Source organism: Myotis nattereri (assembly GCF_964212035.1).
Source record: "Myotis nattereri genome assembly, chromosome: 3".
NCBI lineage: Eukaryota > Metazoa > Chordata > Mammalia > Chiroptera > Vespertilionidae > Myotis > Myotis nattereri.
Window position 1 is genome coordinate 30,882,382 of NC_138077.1, and position 12,276 is coordinate 30,894,657.

The following is a 12,276-nucleotide window of genomic DNA, read 5'->3' on the forward strand; positions in this document are numbered from 1 at the left end:
AGTTCTGTAAAGCTGGATATTTTTGCCTAAACATTACTTGGAGTGAATGAATGAATTTTGTAGATTTATTCTTAGTTATGCCTTTCTCATATTCTGCCTCATTAGGTCTTTAAAAGACATTGAAATATATGCACAACTCTGTTTCAAAAACAGTTTTTCTTTTAAAAAAAGTTTTTCTTTGATCAGAATGTTGTCATTTAGCCTTGTTTCCTTACAGTTGGAATGTTAAAGAAATTCATCAGGCTGCTGACTATCTCAAAGTGGAAGAGGTGGTCACTAAATGTAAAATAAAGATGGAAGATTTTGCTTTTATTGCTAATCCCTCTTCTACAGAGATATCTAGTATTACTGGAAACATTGAATTGAATCAACAGACTTGTCTTCTTACTCTACGAGATTATAACAGTCGGGAGAAATCGGAAGTGTCTACAGATTTAGTTCAGGCAAATCCTAAACAAGGGGCTTTAGCAAAGAAGTCATCTCAAACTAAAAAGAAGAAGAAGGCCTTCAACTCCCAGAAAACAGGGCAGAGTAAAACAGTGCAATATCCCAGCAGCATTTTAGAGAATACATCTGTTGAATTATTCCTAGATGCAAATAAACTGTCCACACCTGTAATTGAACAGGTTGCACAGAGAAATGATAATTCAGAACTTGAGTTGACATCAGTTGTGGAAAATACTTTTCCAGCCCAAGATATTGTGCAAACTGTTACAGTGAAACGGAAACGTGGAAAATCACAGCCAAACTGTGCTCTGAAAGAACACTCTATGTCCAATATAGCCAGTGTCAAGAACTCTTATGAGCTGGAGAGCTCTGGGGAAGAGCTGGATCAGAGGTATTCCAAGGCCAAGCCAATGTGTAACACATGTGGGAAAGTGTTTTCAGAAGCCAGCAGCTTGAGAAGGCACATGAGAATACATAAAGGAGTCAAACCTTATGTTTGCCACTTGTGTGGAAAGGCATTTACCCAGTGTAACCAGCTGAAAACACATGTAAGAACTCATACAGGTAAGAATGATTTATGGGAGATATAATTGTTTGAATACTGTAACTGAAATAAAACTTTTAAAAGAGAAGGCATTAATATACAGTGTTGACTATTTGTGATTAAAATTTGATATATACTTGTATTCAATTTATAAAAGTATTTAAGATGTTAAAGTGTTGAAAATTTCTTTGTAATTGTGAGCAAGTATTTAATGGCTATTTATTTTACTGTAACTGATACTCTAGTCTTAATACATGAGCTCTTTATACTATTTTCCCTCAGAGTTAAAATAAGCATAAATTTGGGTTTAGCTTACTAAGTATTAACACAAAGATTTTAAAACTGATAAAGAGAAAAAAGTAATTACAACTCAGGCCAATTCTCAGATTTTACTAACACATCTCACCACCTGCTTCCTAGACTTTGTCAACTTCTGAACGTTTTATTAGCATTACACAATATTTCTTCCTCAGCATCTACATTTTCCTTTATTGGTACACTTAGATTTGTAGTTTTTCAGATGCAATGTGTATTTCTCTCATTGATCACCTTTCACTATTATGAATTAAGAAACACTAATCTCTTTTAACTCTACTGTTGATTTCAATAAATCTGGGAGAAGAGATCCTATTTGCTTTTTTACTCCTAGCAATTTTAACATTTTCTGAATACTGAAACTAGTTCTGTTGGACTCTTGAAAGTTTATGATTTAAGCAACTAAAACAGAGTGTTTCTTTCTAAATATAGATATTATTTATTTCTTCTTTTAGGTGAGAAGCCATACAAATGTGAATTGTGTGATAAAGGATTTGCTCAGAAATGCCAGCTAGTCTTCCATAGTCGCATGCATCATGGTGAGGAAAAACCCTATAAATGTGATGTATGCAATTTACAATTTGCAACTTCTAGCAATCTCAAGATTCATGCAAGGTAAAAAACAAAACCAAAAAACGTTTGATCTTTGAGTCTGTCTTTCACCATAGTCTTATGAATTGACTGCTGTATTAGAATTCAGTACAGTTAACTTCTAAATGTGGCTCCACCGTACAGTATCCTTAGCACAGTCAAGGAATCACAAGGAAACTGTGGTGACTGGAGGGAAATAAGATCAGAATGGCATTAAGGTGTCCAGGTGGTGTACAGTTTTATAGGCCATTATAAAGCTTTTATTCTTGAGATTGAGAAGTAAATGATGTGATGTTGCTCACTGTTTAAGAGGATCATTCTGGCTGCTATATTTGGAAAAGATTATAGGATTGCAAGAGTAGAAGCAAATTTACCAGTTAGGAAGCTCTAGGTAAAACCCAAGTGAGAATGATGCTGGTCAGCTAGAGGTAGCAGTGGTCAGATTCTGGATATATTTATAAATGTGAGACAAACAGAATTTGCTGCAGATTGGATGTGGGGCATGAAAGGAAGGAAGGGAAGTTGGGAGAAGGGGAGAGAAGAAAGAAGGAAGAAAGATCAAAGATGATGTTGATGTTTTGGGCCTGACCACCTGAAAAGATGGAATTCCCATTAACTGAAATAGAGAAAATTTGTGGATAGAGGATTTTAAGCAGGAGTACAGGAGTTGTTAGAGTAGAATTCTGAACATGTTTAATTTTAGATGGCGATTAGACATCTGAATGGAGCTATAAAATACAGTTGGTTATCTAAGTCTGGAATTCAGGTTTTGATTTAAAGATATAAATTTGAGAGACATCAACATATAGATAGTATTTAAAGCCATAACACTGGATGAAGTCACCAAGAGAATGAATATGGATAGAAAAGGGATCAAAGGACTGACGTTGTGAGACACACTAGGAGTTCTGGGAGATGGACAAGAACTAGCAAAGGCGACTAGGAGGGACCAGCCAATATAAGAGAAAAACCAGAAGAGTGGATTGCCCCAGAATCCAGGTGAAGAAAATTATTCCAGAGGGGAGTGATCGGCTGTCATATTGTGATCATAGGGAGATGAAGACAGAAATGGCTTGGACTTAGGAAAGTGAGAGGTCAGCAGTGAGTGCTTCTGACGAAAGCAATGTATTAGTAGAGGCCAGTAGAGAAGAGATTAGTAGGGAAGAAATGAAAGAACAGTTGGAGACTCAAGTTTTTGATACGTGGGAGAGAAGTGGAGGAGCAAGTAAGGTCAAAGGTCTTTTTTAAGATGGGAGACATCAGTATATTTATATGCTACAGTCCGATGGGGTAGGAAAAATGGATGATGTAACATGAAGGAAAATGCAGGGGGATAGTATCTTAACTATACAAATGCATGTAGTTGGACTCAGATGAACCGTCACCCTCAGAGTTAATAAGAAGGAAAGCAAACTATATAGGCACAGATCTCTGTAGGTAGAGAGATGTGATAGTGGAAATTTTATGATTGCTTAAATTTTTCTCGATGGAATAGGAAGCAGAGAAATCAGCTAAGGGTGAGGATGGTGAGGAGGTGCTGAAGGTTTGAGGAAAGAGTTTTGAAGAGTGAGTGAATGGACAAGGAAAAATAATTGCCTGCAGAATTAGCGGCGCACTTGACAACCATATAAAGATTATGGCAAAACTTGTTGACCAGTCTCAGAACTGGTATTTTGATAATAACCAAACCATTAAACCTATTGGTTTAAAGTTCATGTAATTGGTCTGTTAAGATGAAATGAACTAAAATACTATATGAAAAATGCTCCACATTGTTTTACTTATTAGCATATAACTTTATATTTATTTACTAATAGGAAGCATAGTGGAGAGAAGCCATATGTCTGTGATAGGTGTGGACAGAGATTTGCCCAAGCGAGCACATTGACCTATCATGTTCGTAGGCATACTGGAGAAAAGCCTTATGTGTGTGATACTTGTGGGAAGGCATTTGCTGTCTCTAGTTCTCTTATCACTCATTCTCGAAAACATACAGGTAAGAATTTGATGTGGAGAGCCTGTTTAAAATAATGAAAGTTGTAAATAAAAGAAAAGGGAAAGCTGAGCCTTTACAAAAAGTAGATTAGACTTTGTAGTTATATATCTGTTGTGTTTGTGCTTTTTGAAGCTTTTTATGCTTATGATTTTTCGATAATTATTAGATATAAAAACACTTTCTAGAATAATAAATGGTGACATTTTTATCATATAACATATACATTAAAATCAGATAATTTTGACAATATATAAACTTGAATTGAGACATATTTTGTGACCTTAGAAAAACTTCTTAGCCTCTTGAAGTTTCATTTCCCTTGGATAAACCAATAGAGTGAAATTAGGGGGTAGTGGTGGGTTTGGGTAGAACATTGATTTTTATAACTTCTTAGGACTTTTCTTATACAGACATTCTAATATTTGCAAATTAAACAGATACTTTAAATGTGAAGTATCAGTTTTGAAACAAATCTTATTCAAAGGTTTTCATTTTTATAGGCTATATTTTTAACAGATTTTTTTCTAAATTTTATTCCTCTTTAAAAATATATTTTATTGATTTTTTTACAGAGAGGAAGGGAGAAAGAGGAATAGAGAATTAGAAACATCAATGAGAGAGAAACATCGATCAGCTGCCTCCTGCACACCTCCTACTGGGGATGTGCCCGCAACCAAAGTACATGCCCCTGACCGGAGTCAAACCTGGGACCCTCCAGTCCACAGGCCGACGCTCTATCCACTGAGCCAAACCGGTCAGGGCTATTCCTCTTTAATAATGTAGTACATAGCAAGAATTGAAATATGGATTGATGAATTGACATGTTTTTAATCATATCAAAATCAAATTTCTTGCCTGATTCTAGCTACTAGAAGGACATTTGCAGAAATAAAGTTTTATTAGATCAAAAGCATCAGGTTACATGAACAGTATAACATAATTACTAATATTCATTTCAGTTGGATCACAGTGAAAATACCTCTAAAATACATTATAAAGAGGTTTAAATTTTAATATTTTAAAAGAGCTTACTTTAGATTATTGTAATTAATATATATTATATTGGTATAGTACACCACTTCGCTATCTTTTATTTTCCATCTAGGTGAAAAACCATACATATGTGGTATTTGTGGGAAAAGTTTTATTTCCTCAGGAGAGCTCAACAAACACTTTCGATCCCATACAGGTCTGTGTTTAGGGAGAATGTATTATTTTTTGTTCTCTCTAATTTCTTTTTATGTAAACATTGACTTTTAAGCCATTATGGACTATATAATATATAGTTGTACTTTTCAATAATATTTTAATGCATAAATATCACCTTTTCATTTGCTTATTTTTTTAGTTTTTTGGAGTGTGAAATAATTTGGTTGAGAATTGTGTAGATTTTCTAAGAGGTATGTCAGATAATAGTTTTTTAAGTGATTTGGATTTAATTGCACAGATATACCAGTAAATGAAAAGGAATCAATAATAAGATAACATTTTCTTATTAAACATTATTCAGTAAGTTTTAGGAATAAATTTTAATATTGGCATGTTTATTGTAAAAGGTAGTAAGTTGTTATTGTAAGTTGTATGAAGAAAATGTTAAATGTAGAAAAAGTATTAAAGGAAAAGGCCACTTTGAAAATATGCTGTTCTGACTTTTTTTTTTAAATTACCCCTCATAATTTCTGTTTAGAATAATGTGAACTCTTAGGAAACATTTAATAAATTTGTTGTCAACTTAAAGCATCAGACAGTTCTTATTTCAAGAGAATTACAATTTTAGAGCATTTTATTCTGTCAGGTTTTTTAAAGGATTTTCTAATTTGTAAAGGATTTTCTAATTTGAGAACAGAAACCATAATTATGCTTTCCCCCCCACTCTATCTCTTAGCCAAGGTCTGGTATTTAATTGCACTCACTAAATGTCTGATAGAAATGAAAGAGTAAGTTTTTTGTTTTTGTTTTAGTTTAAAATTTCTGTTACTGAAAATGCTCAGTTTTCCCTAAAATGGGGAAAACTACATAAAGGCGTGCCTATGTGTATAGAAGTTTTTATTTCACTATATTAGAACCACGTGATTAAAATGGTAATTTGAAACTAAATTTAAACAGTGTAGTAATGTTTGCCTTGTTTTCATGAGCATTAATATTTTTGTCTTAGCTTAGCTTCTAAAATATTGAGGTCTTAAGCTTTTAACTTATTTTTCAGGAGAAAGACCGTTTATCTGCGAATTATGTGGAAATTCTTACACGGATATTAAAAATTTAAAGAAGCACAAAACAAAAGTTCATTCTGGTAAAGGCTCATGTTTTAAAAATTTGGTGCTCTCATATTGATTATAACAATTTAGATTTTTTTAAACTAGATACATATGAGGAAAGTAGCTTTATAATTTGTACATAAGTTCACTCTGAAGTTCTTTTCATATTGATCTTCTAATAAATAATATTTAACTATTTTCTCCATTCAAAAATCTGATTTATGAACAGTTTCAAAAAGAAGGCATATATAAGTAAATGATGTATCACTATTCCGTTTACTAGAGTCTGGGTTGGCTAGAGTTTACTGTAGTTATATGAAGAGAGGGCCATCATGAACACAAATCCAGATATATATATGTATATGGAACTAAGGAAATGGAAAGCCCCAGACTACTATAATATATAAAAATAAGAGAGCCAGAGTACAACATTTTATTTTTTTATTATTATTATTATTATTATTATTATTTAAATATATTTTATTGATTTTTTACAGAGAGGAAGGGAGTGGGATAGAGAGTTAGAAACATCAATGAGAGAGAAACATCAATCAGCTGCTTCCTGCACACTCCCTACTGGGGATGTGCCCGCAGCCAAGGTACATGCCCTTGACAGGAATCGAACCTGGGACCTTTCTGTCCGCAGGCCGACGCTCTATCCACTGAGCCAAACCGGTTAGGGCAACATTTTAAATGTATTGCTTAAAATGAATTCCTTGAAAAAGTTTCACTGTGCTTACCGTTTTCTTCTGTTGTGATTAGAAACAAAACAAAACACCAGGCTTCTTTGGTGTATAGAAATGCTAGTGAGTCTTTGATAGCAAACATAAACATAAGGATTTAATTAGTAACATCTGAAGACTGCATTGAGCCATTAATTCCACAAAAATTTATTAAGTACTTTTAACGTACACATAAATTCAGGATTTATGAAGTTGAACAAAGTGTAGTCTAATCTTCAAAGAACTTGCAACCTGGTAAGGGAGACCAGAAATCTAAATAAATATGATTACAAGACAAAATGTAGGCTATAATAGAAACACTAAGTGCTGAAGAAGAGATTAATTACTTCTGAGGTATTGGAAAGACCTAATCCTGGGGAACTTGCAGGACAGAGAAGAGTTAAGAGGATGGAAATGGGAAAGGAAGCATTCATTCCAGACAACATTGTGGAGAGAAACACTGGGACAGGAAAGTGGAAGCTTTATTCTTGGTTGAACTGAAGAGTAGTCTGTAAGAACTGAGTTATTGAGTTACATTTTTATACAAACAAATGCACAGTTTTGTCTGATAATAGTGAGATTGTAATCATGTCAATACTTTGGATTGTCAGGAGCATGGTAAAGCTGGTGGAAAATTTGAAGGCAAATTGTATCTTCAGTCAGTATGATAACAATTTACTTGAGTAGAACAGAATTTCTCACCTCTGAAAATATATGAAAGTGCCTTATCTCTGAACTTGAATTTATAGACTAGTATGAACAGCTTGTTAATACAGTCAGTGAACAAATAGAGTATTTATTATGTGTATAGCTCTATTAGGTACGTTAGTCTAATTGAGGATTCAAAGCATACCTAAGTTGAGTGTTACGTAGTGATAAGAGGAACTAGAGGTCTGGGCCCTCAGCCTGGCCTGTGCCCTGCCCTTTAGCAGTCCAGAGCCCTTGGGGGATGTTCATCTGGGGGATGTTCAGCTTGTGGCTGAGCAGCACTCCCCCTGTGGGATCGCACTGACCACCAGGGGGCAGCTCCTGTGTTGAGCGTCTGCCCCGTCCCCTTGTTCTGCTGTTCAGTCGATTTGCATATTACCCGTTTATTATAAAGGATATTATGTCACAAGGCATTAATATGAAACACAAATGAGTGGTAAAATAGATACGAAGCAACTCATCCAGGACTAGAATAATTAAGTCCATTTTTATTAATTTTTTTAAAAAAATGTATTTATTGATTTTAGAGAGGAAGGGATAGAAACATCAACAATGAGAGAGAATCATTGATCGGTTGCCTCCTGCATGCCCCCCCCCCCCCCCCCCCCCCGGGATCGAGCCCACAACCCCGGCATGTGCCCTTGCTGGAATAGAATCCAGACCTTTCACTCCGCAGGCCTATGCTCTATCCACTGAGCCAAACCAGCTAGGGCAATTCAGTTCATTTTTATCATGGAGTTGTTTGAACCTAGTCTCAAAGCCCATGTTGAACTTGTATAGATAACGAGGGCTATTCAACAGAAGAGAAGTAGCCTGAGTAAAGGTGTGGTGGTTGGAAGTTCTGGGAATGGTAAGGGTTTTGTTTTGTCTTTAAAGATAGTACAATTTTTTTCCTCTTCCATTTCAGGGGCAGATAAAATTCTAGATACTACTATAGAGGATCATCCCTTAAGTGAACAAGATTCCATACAAAAAAGCCCTTTATCAGAAACTTTGGATGTGAAACCTTCTGATATGACTTTGCCACTAGCCCTTCCACTTGGGACTGAGGACCACCACATGCTTCTGCCTGTCACAGATAATCAGTCTCTGACATCAGACACATTGTTGAGGTCAACTGTGAATGGGTATTCAGAACCACAATTGATTTTTTTACAACAGTTATACTGACTTTGTGAGGATTATGGAATTGCTAAAACATCTCTGGTAGTAAACATAAACATCTCTGGTAAGGTGCGTATATTCATCTTAAATTATTCATTTGAGTTGTGGCCATTATTCATTCACTGAAGTAAAGGCACCTGATGCTATATCTCATAACTGCAATGCTTGTTTTGAGTTTTGGCTTTTATGTCAGTAGCACTATTTTGGGTGGTTGAGTTTCCTTATCTTTTAGAGCTGCCTAAATTCCATTTTTATTTTGCATTTTAGACTTGCCTCTCATTTATTGAAGTGGAATCTGTCAGTTTATATGATTCAGTTTTGACCTGTGGGACTTAAAATTTTTCTTCCTCTCAAAATTAAAGTAAAATCCATGATGGTATCAGCACAAGAGTATTGCTGTTACTAAGCTCCATAGGCCACTACATAAACTATGAGGGAAAAAATAAAATTCCATATTTCTGCCTAAGAAAATTTAGATACTGAATAAGAATTGTGCTATATCTCTATTAATATATTCCATTGGAGATAACTTTTTTAATGAAACAAAAAGTATTTCTCTTAAAAGCTGGAAAACTGTATATAAATTCTTGTTTATTTTAGAACTCAGTATTCTGGAGAAAACCAATGGTCAGTACCTTTGATTTGAGTTATCTGACATTATATTTTCAAAATAAATTTAAATAGCTATTTGGTATTTTTACTTTGTTACAAGACAGTTTCAAAATTTGATTCAGGTTATGTTTTAATAGGTTTCTAGATTATTGAAGATGAAAATATACTGAGTTTTTAAAATTTTGAGTAAGTTTCTCTTATACCTGTTGTGCACTTTTAAAATAGAAAATTCTAAAAAGAATTTTCTAAATATAAACTTAATGCATACTGTAAATCACTTGGTTTCTGAATTTGATACATTATATTACATAGATTTAAGAAATTTAACTTCAGTTATAAGTACTAGTAAACACTTGAATTATCAGAAAGCCAGTTTATTAAACATTTTATATTTGAGTGTTCTATAAGTTTTGAGTTTGAAAATTTTATAATAAACCACAACATTTGGTCGTGGTTTGTAGCTTCACAGTCTCCCTTTTCCTTCCTAATGAATATAGAAAATCAGTATTATTCTGATATTTGCTACCACTCTTCCCCATTCTACTTTTCCCACACACTAGTATTGATTTATTTTACTGCCTGATCTTTGAACATTATCATTTTCAGAGTCAATTCCTATACTGCTCATCGAACACCTTGGTGACATTATATTTTATTTCTGCCATACATTAGTTGTGGCTTGTTTTGGTTTTAAACTACATCTATAATAAAGATAATGTGTTTTCTGTTGGTATTGATTTCTTTGATTGTATTTTCTCTGGGGTCTTGGTCATAGGAACCAACTAGAGTACATAATAAAACTACTTAATTCTTGTGAACTGTAAAAATCGTCACCATTTCACAGCACACTCAGCATTTTTACAGTAAATTACCACCAATAAGATTGACTTAATTGAATTGAGTTTGAAATATGCCTTATATTTCCATCAAACATAGTATTTAATTATTTAAGAAATCTAGCTATGCATGTGTATTGACTTAATATACTGGGCTTAAATACAATTTATAGAGTTATAAAATGTTCAACTAATCTATTCTGGCTTAAATTCAATAGGAATTTATTGGAATGTGAAGATTTTAAAGAAAATTAAAAGACTCAGCCTCTTTAAGAAGTCTGCTGAAATGGAGAGGTTATATTTAATTCATCTCTTCATTAATTCAAGCATCTAATGAACAAAGTTTCTTTTTAAAAACACTACAATGATGTCATAATTCTAGGAGGGCAGTAGTTACCAAATTTCCTCTAATATTATCGTTAGCACTTTGCCTTTGCATAGATTAGCCTTCAGATTTATTATTTTTAGTATTACTGGATTGGAATGGTTATAGTTGATTTACTGTGCTTTTTTTAAATCACATTATCTGCTTTTTTAAATTGGATTGGCTTGATGCTCTTCCAGAATGACAGGTAAAGAAAGACTGAAAACCGAATTTCCTGTCTTGTCATTCTTCTCATAATGCCATCCTATTCTTTATCATAATATACATATATTTTAGTTGTATTTGTTATTCTGATAATCAAATGTGTCATTTTAATTAAGTTCATCTTTAAATATGTCTATCATAATGCATTGTTTTGAGAAAAATCTGTTCTTAATTATTTAATTATTACTAAGTTTTTTAAAAAGTGTTTAGGATGCTGAAGATCTTACTGGGAAACATTATTTTTTAAGTTTTGTTTTGTTTATATGAGACTTTTCCTACTGTATTGTTAGAGGTTAGACTTTTTAAAAAGAAACCATAGATTATATGTAAAGGACTTTCTGCTGTTTTTAAATGATACTTGTTTTATGTTTAATTTCATAGGAGGATTTTGATAGACAAATTAAAGAAAATTGTTTTATTTTTTTCAAAAAGGGTTCTATCAGTTCTAATGCAATGATAGTTTACCACTTTTCTGTATGTTTTAATTCTACAGAAATTGTGCAAATGAGTAGTTGAAATGTGCTCATATAATGACAGTATACATGTATTCATGTTTTTAAATATCCAAAAATAATAGCTCTAATATTTGATGCATATCATAAACATTTATAGAATAATGATAGTCAAGTCCCATCCCACCCCACCTTACTCCTACTGAATCAAACAATCTTTGGAACATATCTGTGCTGGCAAAGCCTCACAGTTTATCTTAATGTATACTACACCTTGAGAACTATTATCCTTAATATTTTTAATGTCCATCCTTTTGGAAGCATTTATAAATGAAGCTCTTCATATAACTTTCCATCTTTTACTCAGAGATTTTGAGTCTGTAGAACTTAGCTAGAAATACCACCAAGTAAAAAGAAATTATATTTTAATGCAATAACCTGTAAATTCTACATTTTTACTCATTTATGAACTGTATTGACATTTACTTATTGTAGTATTAATTTCTTTTTAAAAAATATTTTTATATATTTCAGAGAGGAAGGAAGAGGGAGAGAGAGAAACATCAGTGATGAGAATCATCGATCAATTGCCCCCTGCACACTCCCCCCATCCCCCCAACCGGGGATTGAACCCAAAGCCCGGGCATGTGCCCCGACTGGGAATCAAACTGTGACCTGGTTCATAGGTTGAGGCTCAACCATTGAGCCACACTGACCGGGTGGAGCATTAATTTCTTGAGACAATAATATGGTTTACTCTTCTGTCTCTGCAGTCCCTCCCCCCTTTCATTCAAGAGAGATTTGGTATATTTGTTTAAGGAATTAAATAATTATCATACAGAAATGGGATATGCAATTTCAAGAAGAATGGACTAAAACACCATGGTTGTGAACAGATATTTGGATTAAAATATTTGGCTAGTATTTCAAATGCTGGAAAATGAATGAAATTGTTACCAGTGGGGAGAGTTCCTCATCCCCATGTGTTGCTCATAGGAATGGAATTCTTGTGATATCCTGAGACTCACTCACATGGGAGGATGAA

General features: G+C 33.6%; 1 protein-coding gene across 1 annotated transcript in view; it reads left to right on the forward strand.

The window, feature by feature from the left end:
- MYNN (myoneurin) overlaps window positions 1-10,083 on the forward strand; it is a 17,314-nt gene extending 7,231 nt beyond the window's left edge. Inside the window, exons 3-8 of the mRNA XM_081086981.1 lie at window positions 218-1,011; window positions 1,762-1,921; window positions 3,715-3,893; window positions 4,999-5,082; window positions 6,097-6,183; window positions 8,486-10,083. Of these exons, the coding sequence (XP_080943107.1) occupies window positions 218-1,011; window positions 1,762-1,921; window positions 3,715-3,893; window positions 4,999-5,082; window positions 6,097-6,183; window positions 8,486-8,748 (1,567 nt within the window). The 3' untranslated portion in view covers window positions 8,749-10,083. The remainder of the gene's footprint in view (window positions 1-217; window positions 1,012-1,761; window positions 1,922-3,714; window positions 3,894-4,998; window positions 5,083-6,096; window positions 6,184-8,485) is intronic.
- The last annotated feature ends 2,193 nt before the right edge of the window (window positions 10,084-12,276 follow it).